Consider the following 17,844-nt stretch of genomic DNA (forward strand, 5'->3'; position numbering starts at 1 on the left):
TTGCCAACTGGTCTCTTTCCTGCTGATCACAAAGTGATCAGACATAGTTGCCAGGTGCTCAGATTGTAGTGGCCAAAGAGATGTCAGAATTCTTGACTGTGAGCCAGTATCTGTTTTACCTCCTTTCATAGTAAATACTTTTTAAAGTTACTATCAAATCGGAACTTTTTGATCTAAAAAATAGTGATTTTTCTGTCCAGTTGAACATTGTTCCAGTCCCAAATTGTGGGATGGCATTATACAGAAGGGCCATTGAATATCTATAAAAAGGAATTGATTAATAGGACTTAAATGTTCCCAGTTCACCTGCTAAAAATATTTTGTAATAAATGGGGGCTCATACCATCTAATACCAATTTGAATAATTAAATTCCATTAAATTTTCTTACCCGTTCCTTCTATTCTAAGGTGCATCTTGCTTTCTAGCCTGCTGTCCTGGTATCAGTGTTTTCATTTCAGAAGTAATTGCCTGCCTATGGGGTAGAAAGACTCATATATGTCAAAAGGGTTAGATTTGATGATGCTAGTCATTATCACACACAACTTCTTTCTGCCTGCTGCTGTGGGCTTGGGATTCATAAATCAGATTAAAAGATATATTTTATACCCTACAAAATGTGAGTTAGGTGCCGTGCAATGGGATTTTAACAGCCAGCTGGCTGGCTGCAAGTAATAGCCAAGCCCATTGAAGGAAACCTCCCTTGACATTTTCTCTCCCCATCTTGGGTACTTCATTGTCCCTTTGGTCATAGACAAACAGTTGGTTCACGTTGTCTGAAAACTAGTCAAAGGAGGGAGGCATCTGTCCCAAATGGGAGAGCCTGGCCTGAGTCTCAAGAAAACACCCAAAGCACCATGCTGTTGACAAAACCAAGGCTGAATGCTCTGCCACCCTCTTGGTGAAGATCTGTCCCTGTGCAGGCAAGGATGTGACAATAACATGTTCCAAAAGAGGATAAATAGGAAGCTCTGTGTTTTTATTAACTTAATGAGAGCATTTCCTAGCAATTATGCTAATTATGGTTAATATGTGATGACTCTTTAATATTAAGTCTGTGTTTTCCGTAGTTTGAAAACATACATACCTTGTTTGTAGTGTATATTTTCACATATATTGTTCTCAATTTTTCTCCAGTGATCAAGAGTTACAGTTGATATTCATCAGTTTTCCTGAGACTCATGATCTGACTGAAGAATAGCTCAAATCATACAATATCTTGATTTTTGGCAAGATGTTTATAAAGATAATCAAAACCTGCATTCATTGTGTGGAATAGAAAGATGTTTCTGTTTAAAAAAATGCTAGAAAGCTTCTCTGTTATACAGTTATTAAAAATCTGGGTATATCAGCATTGTTCCAAATAATTTGATGGATTTGTTCCAATTTTGGTGAGTTACAATTTGGCTCATCATTCAAAAAAATAAAGAGGGGGAGGAAATAAACATCATTCTGGTAGAAGTCAGCAAAATGCTGGGTACATATCTGTCAGCAGTAATGTTTACATCATTTTGTAAATCAGCCTACATTCTTTAGTTTAAGTGCTTTTTTTTAAAAGAAAGGAAAAAAATATATATGATTGTTAGTATTGTACAGTTGCAAGCGTTCCTCATGTTTTTCTTATGATTTATATCCTTTCTCTTTTTTTTTCTTTTTTTTTCTTTTTTTTTTTTCGTTTTACACCGATTTCTAAGTTTTCAGTCTATTTGGTTAGGTGTTTTGAAAAGAGCTCATTGTTTATATGATATCACTTATGTATGTTATGGAAACCAGTGTTAATGGTAACTCAAAAGAAGAAAATGGAAATAGCTCATTATGTTAGTTGCTTTGATAGTAAGAAGAGGTAATTATTAGCACTGATATTCTTTTGTTTTTAAATTTCTAATGTGTATAAAATTTCAGGAGTTGTGAGGCAGTTATTTTTAATTCTTTAACAATACTATTTGTTGTGTCCACTCCGTTTCCCTCACAGCAATTGTTGGGAGAGCTTTCAGAGGTAATAAATTTGCTCTTCTGATACTGAATATGAGAAATGAGTCTTTGGGGCTATGCAGTTACAAATGCTGAAGTGCATGTTTGCTTTGTTTGTAGAAATTAGCAGAAGCACCTAGAAGAAGATCTGGATATCCTCAAAAGATCTGGAGTTATAAAGGAGGGGGAAAAAGGAAAAAAAAAAAAGATACACTGATACTAACGTATAATTGGCTTTTGTGCAAAAAAATATAAAATTTGAAGCATATTTCAATTTGGCTGCAAATGTAGAAGTTGACTGAGGCTTCCTTTTTTATTTTCACTGCAACTTACAGGAGGTTGTTCGAATGAGGCTTGTGGTTGCAGTACAACAGCAGCAACTGCTTTAGTAGCATCAATTTAGAGCTATATGTAGTGTTTAGCTGTCTCTTTCTGAATTGTGATTGCAGTGATATGCAGTGGGTGCCTTGCTTTGTAATGGATCATTTCTGCTATAAAAAGAGCTAGTCCTCTTTCTTTGTTTCTGCATGTTGTTCAAGAAGGTCAGTGGCGGGGGCATACCAAACAGTGCATTGTGGGGATAATGCTCCAGAATTTTTGAATTTGTGAACAAGATAATGTTGTTTCTGAATATCAGTATGACATTTGAATTCTTGTGAAGAATTCAGCAACCTTGTTTTGGATATGCTATACTACATCTATACATTATAAATTATGGTGTAATTATTATATGCCTACTATGGCACTGAGGTTTCTACCAAAGGACAGATTTCTTTAATATTCATTATTCTGTCTGTTCTTTTTTATATTCTGCACATCACTTTTTTGTCATTTGACGTTTTTGAAAGCAATTATTGTCATTATAGAAGTAGTAAATCCAATGACTTTAAGTCTCTACAATGTACTGCAACAGCCAAACAAAAACTAATTGAGGTTAATATGTTTGAACAACACCAGGAACAAAAAAGAAGAAATAGAATTAATGAGAAGACTATTATAGGGCTATAATATATCCCTAAATAGCTGATCACTACAATTTAAATTAAGAAGGAACATAGAAACAAGGCTTGATTGGTTGGCTCTAGAAGCTGATAGGAAACATTTTTCAGTGGTGTAACTCAGTGCAGCTTGGCTGTCATGGTCCCCGTTTATATTAACCATGAAATGCCTTGCGTTCCTCCTTCTAGTTAGTTTGTAGACTATTTTGGAGACTTCTGTGTAAGGGCTCTGGCTGAGGTTTAATGAAAGCTTGATTGTTGTCAGGGCAATGATGTGCAGCTCAAACTCAGCATATGGCTCCTACAAATATTTTTCTACTTAATCTGTTATAAACCCTGTACCGCTAAGGAAATGGGGAAGGGTATTTCAGGAAGAAGGAATGAGTCTGGGGAATGTGCTCATCTATTTTCTTACCCAAAGTAAGCAGACTTCTCATAACGCAGAAACGAGGTATTGCTCCTGAGCAAACAAAGCTGAATATTAAACTTTTGAGCTATGTTGGTCAAAAACTGCAGGGAGGGAGCACTGTTGGAATAGTGAGATGTATACTTCAAACCATTTGAAAGAAAAGGGTGGTATAGATAGCTTATGAACTTTTAGGTTTGTCCATCACTGGGATCCCTTTGGGGAAGGGGTATGCCTTTTGCTGTAATTGGCACTATTCTAAAGGCAAATACGGGGAGGAGAAAGCATTCCTCAAAATTGCTCTTGAGACACGTGGTGTGTGACTTCTACCACAGTTAGTTATTAATAGCAAGATAATTTCCACAGCTACAAAACTGTATAAATTCAAAAGATGTTTCATAAAGAGGAAGGGGGAAAATATTCCAAGTATTGTGGACTTTAGTGATTTTTTTTGAATTGGATAAATTAAAGCTGTGGCTTGTAATGGTCGCACAATGGTTGAAATGTCACAACTGAATTGGTAGGAGGAGCAGGAACTTCTTACACAATGTCTATAGCTCAAGAAATAATGAGTAACCCCAATCTCATTAATCCTCACAAGTTAAAGCATTAGTCAGGCTTAGGTGTGGCTGGGTATGTTTGGTTTTCACTATTTTTTATTTAATATGTCTAAAACATATGTTTTTATACTGATAAACTTAAGAATTCAGAAATTCTGGAAGCTGTTCAAAAGGGCCAGCAAACAGAAGTTTTGAACTTAGTGCTTTCATTTATAGAAATCATTGTCCAGAAGAAAGAAATGAATTGCAGGTAAGGTGATTCTTGTGAATTCTGAGAAGCCAGGTTTGGGCAAACTTTGAAACTCATATCTAGCAAGAAAGGTGTCTTTTTGGAATAAACGAGATGAGTTGGTGCTAAACATCTGAGCGTTTTTTTTTTTGCAAAGACCTGAATTCCTCCGACTTCTTGCCCGAGCTCTATCATTGAACCACGTCTCTCTGAACCCTTTCAGAAACAAAGGATGGACCACGTTGCAAAGCAACCCGACCCGGTTCCCGTCACTCCGTCGCCACCCCCAACGCCCGCTCCCATCCCCGTGGCTGTCCCGCTCCCTCCCAGCACCCCAGCACCCATCCCCGTCCCCGTGCCCAAAGCCCCGGCCATCAGCCGCCAGAGCAGCACGTCGAGTGACAGCGGCGGCGGCAGCGTGGCACGGGACAGCCAGAGGCACAAGCAGCTTCCCGTGGATCGTAAGTTCACCCGCTCTTTTACATCTCTTTGTATGCCGCTAGTTACAGACTGTACTGTTGCAAATGCTGATAGGCTAACGTATGCTTTCCTCCTGGGTTCACTGCTGCATTACCATCTAAATCGCTTTTAAAATAATGTTTCTTTACAGTTTCATTGATGGTTAACTATATTTTGAGGGTGTTTACACCATTTTGGAGCACGTATTCAAGGCCAGAGACTTGCAGGTCTAGCTGATGCATAGGAACTCTTAGGAGAATCATTTTATAATCAGATCTTCCTAACTCTCAGGTTTTATACTGTATCAATTGAAAGCCAAAAGTTGGCTTGAAAGAACTTATGCTATAAATTGGTAATTTTTGCCCTAAAAGTTCATTTAAGCAATGCAGTTGCTTAGCTTACCACCACCTAAAACTCATGGGCATGTGTTAGCTATAGCTATTAAGGCAAACACTATCAAAAGAAAATAATGAGCTTTTGCTCAAGAGTTGGCAGCTTTTCCCATCCCCATCACCACCATCCTGTCAAAACCTCCTAGTTCCCTTGGGGGTGGGAAAGGGACCTGGGATTCCTTTCTGCAGAAAGGCTTTCTTCTTCCTGCATGCCTTCTGGAATAAGCAGCCCTAGGGGTGCAAAATGCAGCCAGGGGAGGCTGTTTTCACCTTGCCTGGTGTTGGACAGGCAAGACCCTAAGGTCTGAACTCAGCTAGGCTGGGACCGTTTTGCACCAAGACCATTTTTGTTTCATCAACAAATTATTTGGCTGGAAATTGTAAATGGAGAACAGCCTCCTGGAGAAATATGCGTTCCTGCTGTTTCCCCTAAGAAAGCTTCTACCTTTGTCCTATTTTAGATGGTGTATTACTTAAACGAAAACAGGAAACTGAATGGTTTTAAAAGTTGAGGAAAGTGAGAAAGAACTCACATAGAAATGATTGCCCAAAGTTCCATTTAAAGTTGAAATCACATGCTGTAGCAGGTGTCTTTACCCAAAGCCTAGATTGCCTTCTTTCCAGTTTATTCGGGAAGGAAAACTGCTGCTAACACCTTTACAATTCGCCATCACAGAAACACTCATAGTCTTTAGGTACCTCATAGTTATTTCTTCCAATTGCTCCTGCAAAGGACAGGGGTGGCTGTGCTTGTGTGGCTCCTGCCCAGGGAGCCACCTGAACCCTGCCAAGAGTAACAAGCAGAGACGCTGCTTCAAGCTGAGACTTCATTTTATATATTTGTAATAGCGTGTCTAAACCCAGTAAGAATCTCATGTCTAGCAGCTAAATATTTATCTCCTGGTATAGTCATGGTCTAGCTCAAATGTAAGTCCTTCAGATCTGTGTAAATAGAAGGGAGATAGCAATTTTCTTACTGTCTTCCTGTTTGGGGAAATAACTGGGTCATGCTTCGGTAACATTGCCTAAAGGCTTTACTCATGTATCTCATCCTCAGACCTTCACATATCACTGAGCATATGTCATGTCGGCATCTGATTCAAGCTCTTGAGTTGAAAGAATATATATATATACACCAACAGTCTGAATGCCTCAAAGACTTTTATTATTTGTTCCCTTACAACCTGGGGCTATTTTGTAATAGAGAAAATAGCAAAAAGAGGCTTTTGTGTGTGTGTGTGTGTGTGTGTGTGGTGGTGATTCACGAAGAAGAAGCTCATGCAGAGCTTGTTCTTTATTTTGGCTGACACACACACACACACACACACTCTCACACACAAAAAGTGGATGTTGGTCCTTGGGGAGATTTGGGGGGAATCTAAAAGGAAAGCAGAGAAGGAAGCATTTTTGCAATCCCGCGCTTTTTTTGGGAGGCAGCCATCTTCCCTTGTTATCAGTGCAACTGGAAAAAGGGAATGACTTTTGACATCAGAGTCCATTAGAGAAATTGCTGTACTGCTTGTGTATCAAAGTGAGAATATTACATAAAGCTGACTGAAAATACCATCCTAAAGAGATCCTGAGAGTTTGTGAGGTCACTTAAAGTTCTGTATTAGAGCATTTTATAGTAATACTAGAGTTCCTGTGGACAAAGTTTAACTGTGCTAAGTGAATCTCTTTCGTGCCTGAAAAGAGAGTTACACCCTTTTGGCATCTGCCTACTTTTGTGAAATGAATTATATTTTTGCATAGGGAGGAAGGGAAGAAAATAAAAGTAACGCAAAAATTCAATCAGACTTACTGAATCAGTTTTAAAATCAAAGAAAAGAAAAAGGGGGGAAAAAAGCGAAAAAAATATATTAAGGTTTACAGCAGGGTAAAAGAAGCAATCTCACTTTTTAAAAACTATAATTATTTTGACATCTCCCTGAAAGTAACCGCTGTGGTGTCCGTGTCCGTCCTCCCTCTGCAGGTAGGAAATCCCAGATGGAGGAGGTGCAGGATGAACTCATTCACCGGCTCACCATCGGCCGGAGCGCTGCGCAGAGGAAGTTCCACGTGCCACGACCTAACATCCCTGTAGTTAATATTACTTACGACTCGTCACCTGAGGATGTCAAAGCATGGTTGCAGTCCAAAGGATTCAACCCTGTGTAAGTCTTGAGGAAAGGCAGAAGAAAACTTATAGATATATAAAGCTTAAATATATATAAAATTTATATATAGTTATATTTATAAAAAGGTATTTTATATGTGTGTGTGTATGTACATATATTTTCTTTAAATTTTATGTAAAAGCCTCCATGAAGACATGCTGACTGTGACACATAATGCATTGTCTTTGCGTGTGCCACTGCATGAAGTTTTCTCTTATTTGGTGGCCCTATCTGAGTAAAATAGGATACCAGTGTTGTTCTTTCACTTAGCCAATGCATTTTTACTCATTTGTGGTCTGTTCTATCATTGTCGTGGCTCCTAGCACTGTTAACAGCCTCGGTGTGCTGACGGGAGCGCAGCTCTTCTCCCTCAACAAGGAGGAACTGAGGACCGTCTGCCCCGAAGGGTCTCGAGTCTACAGCCAAATTACGGTACAGAAATCGGCCCTAGAGGTGGGTACAACCCTTCTTGGTTGCTGATAGCCGTGAAATAAATTTTGTTTGGTTGAATTTGGTGGAAACGAATAGCCCTTTCTGTGGGACACTTGTTTTCTGTTTTGTTTTGTTTTTCCTTGGTTCCTATGATTTTGGTATTAAGTTATTAAAGCAGTAGTCCTAAAAATAGTGCCGTTCACTCCTGCTTCTAAGAAAGTTTGATAAAGCTTTGGTGGAGGTTTCTTGTACTTAAGTCTTGAAGCTTAGAGCATCGTGTCCCGTAATCAAGATCCTGAGGTTGCAGGAAGACAAATGAGCCAAAAAAGGCCCTTTGGAGAGAAATCTCAGGAGAGAGCAAAATGCCCTTTCTCTTCCTCTTCCCCTTTTATTTTATACTTGCCACATCAAGTACATAAATGTTCCTAAGGATGGTCTGCAAATGAGACTAGCCCAAGCAAGAAGCTATAGTCTTCACATCCTGCTTTAAGAGGGGAAAAAAAAGAGAAGAAAAAAAAAACTTGGGGAAAAAAAAAGTCTGTCTCGCTTCACCAAGCTCAGACTGTCTTGCTTAAATAATTAAGTTTTTACTGCCAGGCGTATTTTAAAGAGGAGGTTGGATGACAAGTGTACAATTTATCAATCAGTGTGGGTCACAGAGTTCTTTCTATCCCTAGCTTGAACTTCTTTTATTTATTTATTCTAGCCCCATTTTCCTGTTAAAGCAGGGGAGAAATGTTTTGTGTTTAGGATTATAAGCCTTTACAGAAGGGTCCAATACAATTAATCACTTTCTAGTAAAGATAAATGCAAATTCTTCAAACATTCTAAAATGTTAGTTAATGTCATTTAAATTCCATTAAAAAGAGACCTCTGTCTACTGGGATGCAAGAGTGAAAAAGAAAGTGTTAAAATTGCTTGAACACACATTTACTTGCATATCATTATTAAGTAGAACGTGGGCTGTGGTTTAGAACTTTGAAAATATTTCATTTTTCCCTTTCTTAAATATTCCTTTTTTAAAAAAGGTGTTTCAGGATGTAATTAAAAGACTTTATGTAATCTTTATCCATGGGATGTTGACTCGGTGAAGGAGGTTGGGGAAGTGAGTTTTAGCACTACACTGAAAAGAAAATTACTACACTGAAAAGAAAAGTACCTTTTTAGGAGTTCTGTGTCCTGCCAAATGACCTAGTGTCTTCATAGGGAGTTAAATTAACTTCATGGTGGTTCTGCACATATATGCGTGTCCCTCCTTTACATATCTAAAAAAGCTCTTTTCATCTTTATGGTAGAAGTTGGCTTGAAAACCAGAAATGGACCAAATTTGTAGAGTCTATCCTTTTTCCCCTCCACTCTGCTCTTTTTCTGCGTGCCTCAGTTAGCTCTCCACACTGCAGGAAACTGAGCAATCGACGCTTGTGTGATCAGTGATCTGCAAGTGTCAATAAGCAGGTACTGAGAGTTAATCATTGGATTTTGTTAGTGAAATGCTTATTATAGCTGCATATGTGTACGTAAAATAAATATTTTTCTGCTTCAGTTACCTGAGTTTTGACAGATGTGGTTGCACTAGGACCCGGTGTGGTGCAATACAAAGAACTTGAAGCACTTTCATTTCGATATGCGTAGTATTTCAAGTCCCAGGGTTAAAGAATGAGTGTCCTTATTGATGGTTATCTAAAAAAAATTAGTACAGTTCACTAGTAACAGTGATTTATCTACGTATTACCAAATAACAAGTTTACTTGTTCCAAATAACATTTTTACTGCTCAAAATGGAAACATTTCCTGCAAGAGAAGCTTTTACACATACCTCTACTGGTTGTATCATGCCTATTGTGTCATGCTTATTGTATAATCAAATGTAATTGAATACTTTTATATAAAACTTGGGGATTTGACCACAGTAGTTGTTGTATGAGATTAACAGATGACAAAATTTCATAAAAGTTCTGTAGTCCTGGCATCCTTTATGTAATATTTGTAGTGTCTGATTTCAGTAAATGACTTGGACATTAAGGACAAAGAACAATAGTGGCCAGAGATGAAATAACCCCCTGTGCTATCTAATATTGCAAAACTCTTTGCCTGGTCTTTATTTCCTCTTTCTGCACAGGATTTTCCACAACTATTTCCTGGTTCATTTCACTTTTGCAAGCCAGTGAAGGCCCTACCTGTCTCGGGTTTGGGGCTGTATACCCAAATATTGACAAACCAGATCCTCACCTGCCTTATTTGCCGACCTCAAACAGATGAAATTCAGAAATATTACTTTTTTGAGTTGTTTTGCTTTATTTTAATGGCTAGTCCATTCAACCTCGTATCAAACCAGAATATAAAACATGAGAGGAAGCAAAACTCCTAATGGAATTTTGTGGCCACTCTATAAACATGACCTAGTAACGGACTGCAAATACAGGAAGGTGTTTGGGGTTTACAGGCTTCTGGGCCTGCCCTAGCAAATAGATAATTGCGGGGGAAAAAAATTGTCAAAGGCAGCAAAGAGTTGAGGCCAAAAGCTGCTTTCTTTTCTGGGGGAGAAAATGGTGCTGGTGCACAGCAGTGTCTCAGAAGGAGGCAAGATGCACATCTCAGGATATTCCCCATGGTGCTGTTTTCGGAGGTTTTATAATCATGGTGTCTCTTTCAAAGGTGTGCACTGCATGCTTTGGCAAGTTTTGCTCTAGTGAATATCCATCCTGGCCTTCATTAAGGCTTGCAGAGTACCCTGTTTGCAGCTCGCTCAGCAGACTTTTACTGTAGCTTTTCATCCTAACATAGAAAATACAATCCTGTTAACAATACTGTTTCTCTGGCAACACCCTTGTCACAGTGCTAATATGATTCAATTTATATTGTTGTGTTCTAAGTTTGAAATCCCTGTCTCTGGAGCGAATGCATGGTGACATCTTCTGTAATATGGAATACCAAGGCTGTGTCTGAATCCTTATATAGACCATGGTTCTGCAAATCCTCAAGAATGCCTTAAATTTGTGTCTCCATAAATACAAAACCACCAAATCTATGTGTTACAACTTCCAACTATAATTGCCTGATTTTAAAGTGGAATTCTAACCAACTTGGTGGATTTTTAACCGTGTATTTATTGAGGCAGCATTTTACCCTACAGAAATGCAACATTTCTAAGGACTTGTGTGAGAAGTAAAGATCTTACGGTGTTAGAAGGCAGGAGGACATTTTTAATCACCTGCAGACTCTTTTGGTCAACAGTCAAGAGCTGTGTAAACGGTTCCTATTCCAAATGTTATTTAACATTTTATTCTTAGTGCATCTTTAGCTGTGGAGCCTCAAGGCAGATTTAACTTGTTCAAGCATCTCTTTTATTAAAATGTTGTTAGAGAATCTTCATTCTATGTCACCACCGCAAAATAACTCCTGTTCTGTTTCATTTGTTTATAGGCTAACAGTGGTAGTTCAGAACTGCAAGAAATAATGAGAAGACGACAAGAAAAAATCAGTGCAGCTGCCACAGATTCAGGAGTGGAGTCCTTTGATGAAGCAAGCAGCCACTAAATGTCTTTCCTCCTTTCTTTAAGTCCATTGTTCCTAACATTATAACCTCATACTTTGCTTTAGGAAGCAGTGAAGGAGTCTTATTACCTTGTAAACATGACTAATCACCATAAAGAGAATTACGTTTAGTTTTCACAGAATACCTGCTGTTGGCCTCTCATGGTTCAAAATGAATAGATAAGAAATTCAAGGAAAGATCCAGGCAAGTGAAAATATTTGGCACTTGAATCACACCCAAGGAGAAGTCTTGGCTTTATAGAAGTGATCATTCCATGAGAGAGAAACTTGAAACATGTCTCTGTTTTGGATTCGTCTTAGTGAAGCTGAGCCAGCAATGGGGGAAAAAAAAAGCATTCAAACCCTTCAATAATAATAAGATTTTGAATTTCATCTTCTGCTGTAGTTTGCAATTCTGCCTTTTGGCTCAGGCTTTCTATTGCATTCATCTACAGGATGTTTAATGAAGTCATTGGTGTCAGTAGTTAAAGAACAAAAGTTTAATTAATGAACAGCAGCCCCACTATAGACTGAATCTTTATTGCACCACTCTTGATGTGTTATTACTAACGATGCTGTGTATGGCAAAATAATACTCTGTACTTTGATTTTTTTAATCAATGCTTCACTCATGATGAACCATAATATTACACCGTAAGGAATAAATAGATAAAATAGTAACACAAGTCAGCTGAAAGAGGTGATCAGACCTGCTATAGGTAGCCATAAAATAATTTAAAAATTTAAAGAATTTGCAGTACTTCCTTTTTTCATTTGTACCTTAACCTGTCGAAGAAAAGTGTATAATCTAGACTTCTTTCTGTGTTGATCCCACATCTATTTTTCTGTATGTAAAAAAAGGTTGTTATTGTTCCTTTATAGACTTAAACCTTTGAAAAAGTGGATTCCTGGAAGCAAAAGGGGAGAAAAGGAACATCCGTTCCAGTAGATACTATTTTTGAAGATGCAGTGATTTTTTTTTTTTTATCACCAAAATGTTTGTTGTTTCACATGGTCTTGTGATTTTATATATAATATATGTATTATATATAATATATAATATCACTTAATTTAGACATTTAATCATCTCATTTAAGTTTCTTAGTGCCTTTTTCACATGAATCAGCTTAGTCTGCAATAAACAGTATTTCATGTCTGTTAAATTGTTGTATCTTTGTGGCTACAAAGATGGTATTGAAATAAGAAAGTGTTCTTGATTTTTGCCATTAGTTTGCTCTTCCTCCGCATAAAAGTAAAAAAAAAAAAAAAAAAAAAGTCACATTAATTTTTCATAAAAGAAAAATTCCAATCTTAATAAAGGTGTTTTGTGCCATTCATTGTAAATGCCTTTAAAATATTGCTGTGTGCTGGTTATGTCTCTTCATATATATATATTTATATATATACGTGTATATTTTTACATTTTAATATCTATTCTTTATGCTTGTTAAAGTACTCAGTGCTACACCTGCCATTTAAATGCAGTCTTTCCAGGATTGGATCAGGAAGTGAAGAAGCCCAAGCTGAAGTCTGCAGTGGCCAAGAAATGGATTCTTGTCATACCCAGTTGACAAAATAATTACTCTTGATTGCCCTGCCCCTATATGAAACACTTTAACCAAAATATCTTTACGATAAATGAATCTAGTCAACCTATATAGATAGTTATGGGATAAAACTGTTAATCTCCCTATGTGTCCTGTCATCAGTTGTCCATCTCCCCATGTGTCCTATCATCAAAGGTTAAAGCCAGTCCTCCAAAGACTTAAACTATTATCTGATTCATTTTTTTTCTCTTCCTCATCCTACTTAATTGTCTATACTTAGCCCCAAAAGTATTTACTGTACAGAAAAATGCCCTTTTCTTGGTAATGAGTGACTAACAAAATAAAGCAAGGTCTGAAGCTATTTCTATGTGGATGCTACTTTACTTGTACATACAGCAGGTGTAAGCCTCTTAAAAGTTCTTTGAGACTAATGTTTAAAAAGTAGTTGTTATCTTTCCAGGTGAAAAATGTGTTGATATCAGCAAAGGTGTTGTGTTGGTTACTTTCATCCCTATTACCTCGACAGTGGTCAAAATACGAACCCCATTTTCATATTCTGCAGATTTATCTCAGCATGCAACATACATTTGCTTTTTCCCGAAAGGAGAAATTGGCTGCAAGATTTTCTGTGTTTGTGGCTCTTGGCATAAGCACCATATTATGTCCCTGAGAGGCAAGAGGCAGCTTCATACCTTGTTTTGAAGCTACATTGCTATGTTATTGTTAACTGGTGGGGAGAAAAAACAGACCAGTTTGAATGGGAGCAGCATGGCCAGAGGCATCTTTGGAGATAATGTGGGAGGGAAATAGGCCATCTCATCCATGTACTTTAATGAGGAGGATAACCTATTTTTGTTTGTTTGTTCATGTGTTTCTTTTAGTTAAATAGCAATGACTTACTAACACAATGCAGCCAGAAGGTGAAATTTACCCTTTAACTGTGCTAAACTAGCATGATTTTGCATAGCAGTCTGAAATTGAAGTGGCATTAAGGCCACACTAAGATGTTTTCCTTTTTGGGCAAAAACTACCTTGGTGATTTAAATCACACTGGTGAGCTTCTCACCTCCACCTGAAAAGTCTTTTGAGTTTTCAGCTTGATGGCAATAATGAGAAATCAGAAGGAAATTTAATTTGGGATTAACTAAGTGAAAATAAAATATTTTATTTTTTCAGTGTCAACAGTGATGGTCAAAATCAACAATGCAAAATTTCACTCAAAATATTTTCTGTGGGATTTGAGTAGAGGAAGAATTTTTTTATATATGTTAATATTTTAGGAAAATGCGATACATGAGTGTCTTTTTGAAAAAGAAGTGAAACCGTTACGGAAATGTCAATAAAAGTGCCTTTTCAAATGTGGGGAAAGAGGTGGTCTTTGATAACATAATCACTACTTTGTCATTAAATCTGCATTTTTAACTGGGACTGGGGGCAAGTCTTAGCAGGGTTTGTTCACTCAGCAGTTAGACAGTGCTCGGCTTGGACAATCTCTGATTTATAAGTGAGGTTTTTTTTTTTTTAATGTGCTTTCATTGCTCCAAAATCATTTTTATTTTATTGTATTATATCAAACACAGTAACTGTTACTTTGGGCCCAGAAAATAAATGCAGATTTTCAGTGTGTTGATATGTGCAAAAATCAATGCTTGATTCGGAAGCATTTGAAGAGATGTGTTATTCTGCAATGTGCTGAGCTGCCAGTGACTTTAAGCGTATTCGTCAGTGTTTGTGAAACTGTTAAACTGTCCCTGGAAGTGCTGGACAGTAACTCTAGAACTTTGCTAATTTAGCTAACGGAACAGATAGAAACCCAATAAAAGCTAACACAGTGTGGTTTAAGCTTTCTTTTTTTATTTTACTTTTATTTGTGAGTAAGTGCAGACATGATGAGCCTTTCCTGCTGTTCCTCTGCAGTGCAGCTGATGCAGGCCTGTGCGTCTTTGGCTCTTCAGTGCCTGTCTTCAGCTTCTCTCTAGTTACCACCACAGAGTTGCTGCTTTGACCTTTTCCTACACTGGCATCCGGATTCAAAACAGTAGCGGGATATTAATGTTTGTGCTCCTACTTCTTGATAACTTTTGTAGATTAGGAAAGAAGGAGAGCAAAGAAAACAGAGGGGCTTCCTCGATGCTTCCCACTCACCCCTGATGCCTGTCACTGAAAGCACAAAACTCGCTGATCCCATCCATTTAATCAGCACTAACAATGTTATCTTCTCACAAGAAGTGGCCAAAAGCAACAGGTTTTGCCTGGCTGTATAGAGTTCATGTTTTCATACATGGCCTTTGAACAGTTAGATGCAGGCCAGGGGAGTGTGAGTACGCGAATGATGAACTTAATGAGGAGGGAAGGGCTACCCTGATGCACAGGGCTGTGTGTTGAGTATTCGATAATGGGTGACATTATCCTCTTCAGGCATGGAAAAGAAGCTGTAAAAATGAAATAAAGCTTTTTGAATTGTTCTTAATCCTTGCAGGAGGTTGCAAGGTTGTAGGCTTGAAATAACAGGAGTCATTGCTCAGGGCACGTTAGAAGAGCCATTTTCATGTACAGCTCTGACAGCTTCACTCTGCTAGACACGTCCTTAGTTTTACCTGTTTGCTTCCCTCCTGTGACCATGCACAGAAGGGGGTAATAATAGAAAAAAAACCCTTCTCTGGTTTAGATGAATGGTGGTTCAGTGTGCAGAGCTGCTTTCACGTGCAGCTGCAGTTGTCGGTGCTGCAAGCGCAGCGCTACAAGGTGGAGATGGTATCAGCAGGGCTGCAGCAATGAAGCTCATCAGGAGCAGGGGGCTGAGGCAGCTTTACAGATCTGCAATGGCTTGAGAGGTCTGCTTTGATGGATAGCAGAAAGTATGTCAACATGCAGCGTGAATCCAAAGTATAGTTTTTTCTGGAGCAGCTTTCAATAACTGTAACAAAGTAAAACTGAGGGTGTCATGTACCATGTTGTTCTAAAAGGGTCTGTGTGGTACTTTTGAAGCACCACATCTCCCAGAAGCTTTTATTGCTTTAGCTACATCTTTAAAGCCCTTTAAGAGAGATTTCCATTGCCACCTCAACACTGAATTATGTAGTTTCATTAATACCAATTTTGTGATGAGGTATTAAAGGAAAAAACCTGCTGTTAAACAGGTAGTTGAATAATTCTTTGTCCTGTATTGAAAACCTGCTTAGTACATGCAGGCTATCAAGGCAGGATCACTTGCAATGGTACCACTGCAGTATCTTTGCAGCAGCCATCCAGTATCATGTCATGTATTTTGCTACAGTCAGCTCCCACCATGATGTTCTGTGTGTGTATGAATGTTTACAAGTAACCTGGTTGTTCTGTGCTATCAATGGACAAAGGACAGCAGTTGGGTGAAGCAGTGCATGAGAAAATGGGATTTTTTTTCCCCTCTGGAAATTCTCTAGAGGAGGTGCCATGTTTTCCTCAGGAAGCACATAATGACGCTCTGAAGTACAAATGGGAACAGGGCAAACCCAAGGGCTGAGTGGTCAAGTGCATTTCTGGCTGCTGTTCAGGTTAGACCAGGCCCACTTTCCTCATGTCTAGTGCAACGGCTAGCCTCCATGCATGGGAAATAGTGGCAAACCCATAACGCTGAAGCCTTTCTTGTTAGTAATCTCCTTGCAAAAGACAAAGCTATTCAACCATTTGTATCAGCTTTATGGATCTTATTTAGGAAAATAGTAGCTGTGCTTTAAGTCCTGGCAAAGCAGGACTTCTTAGAAAGGACTTCTGATGGAAAGTGTGAGGAGTGGGCAAAGTCAGGAGATCAGAGCATGGCCTGTGCTCTGGACTGAGCACTTGGGGCACAAATTCGTATCATACCCACTTAATAAGAGGCAGAGACTTGCTTGTGTTTTTAACAAGGATATCTTGGGCTTCTCTGCAGGGTAGGGGGAAAGGTTAGGCTGTGCCTACGCAGTTTTGCACAGCATATCAGGAACAGTTTAAAGGAGGCTTTACACAGTAACCATTTCTGTGACAATATATCTACTAAATACGCACCTGATGGTGGAAAAGTAGTAATAATAATAAAAAATCTGATCCCATCTGAAGGAGAGATCACGCTCCTTGGAAGTAACTGGGTTCTGCATGGGGGCACATGGAGCGTGTGCGCGGGGGCATTGCTGCTTGGCCCACAGTGACAGCTTCACAGGCAAGCAATCCAGTGCATTTTACTTCCAGTTCAAGTTTGCTTTGTTTACATTGAGTACCATTGCTGCTAACTTCCAATGATGTGACACAAAGCAACAGGTTACAAAAATGCCATCGACATCCATCCTGACAGCATCCAGGTCACAATACACAATGATGTACCGGAATTATACAAAGACCGAACCAAAAAATAAAATATATATATATATAGCTAGTTATTCTGACTAGAACAGAAACCGACAGCAAAAAAAAAAGAAGAGCTCCCACCCACCCTGACCCCGAAGTCCCTGCAGGAATCCAGACCGACGCTTTGGCAGCCTCGTAGCGATACAGCAACAACCATCCCTTCGCATGCCCAAAACCTGCTCTCCAGGACATCGAAAATTCCTGGCTTGGAAAAATAGTTGCAACCAATAAAGCACATGTTTTTCTTTCCCCAACCTGAATCAGCTTCACATTTTTTTCACACGGGGTTAATACATATTAAAAATAAAAATAATAAAAAAAGAGGGGTAGAGGCACCATAGACTGCCTGGACAGTTAAATGTTATAGTAACAGAGTCAAAGATATTCCAGCTTCAGCTTCATCTGCACTTCAATTAGCGTTATCTTAAAAAATATTAATAAAAAAGAACCTCATCAGTGGCATTACTGAAAAGGTTGGAGAAAAGAACCATCCTGCTGCTTAACTAGCACAGTCCAGAACCAAAACAACCACATTTCTCACTGTAGGCTGCCTACTCTAGCTTTAGGCTTCATGGTTTGGATTTCTGACCATTAATCAGTTCATGGGGTCCTGCATTTTCCCCACCTTCCCCAAGTACAGAACGTCAGTGCTGCAGGAAACAATAAAAACCAGTGTACCCAGCACCGCCCCCCTCCCCAAATTGCCTCCTCACAATCTCCAGATTTCTCCATGTATATTCATGCCTCGCTATTCACTAATGAGGTATTATTAGATACTAACAATGCCTGCTCTCCTATGGACT

The 17,844-nt window shown here is 38.7% G+C and overlaps 1 protein-coding gene across 3 annotated transcripts in view; it reads left to right on the forward strand.

Annotated features, from left to right (window-relative positions):
- EPS8 (EGFR pathway substrate 8, signaling adaptor) overlaps positions 1–11,808 on the forward strand; it is a 124,363-nt gene extending 112,555 nt beyond the window's left edge. For all 3 annotated transcript variants that reach the window (XM_088528431.1, XM_088528433.1, XM_088528432.1), the window contains 4 exons: positions 4,386–4,623; positions 6,986–7,166; positions 7,493–7,622; positions 11,025–11,808. In XM_088528431.1, the coding sequence (XP_088384557.1) occupies positions 4,386–4,623; positions 6,986–7,166; positions 7,493–7,622; positions 11,025–11,138 (663 nt within the window). In that variant the 3' untranslated portion in view covers positions 11,139–11,808. The remainder of the gene's footprint in view (positions 1–4,385; positions 4,624–6,985; positions 7,167–7,492; positions 7,623–11,024) is intronic.
- The last annotated feature ends 6,036 nt before the right edge of the window (positions 11,809–17,844 follow it).

This window comes from Tinamus guttatus, unplaced genomic scaffold, assembly GCF_059628265.1.
Source record: "Tinamus guttatus ecotype Peru unplaced genomic scaffold, ASM5962826v1 Tinamus_guttatus_pri_ptg000308l, whole genome shotgun sequence".
In the NCBI taxonomy this organism is placed as follows: domain Eukaryota; kingdom Metazoa; phylum Chordata; class Aves; order Tinamiformes; family Tinamidae; genus Tinamus; species Tinamus guttatus.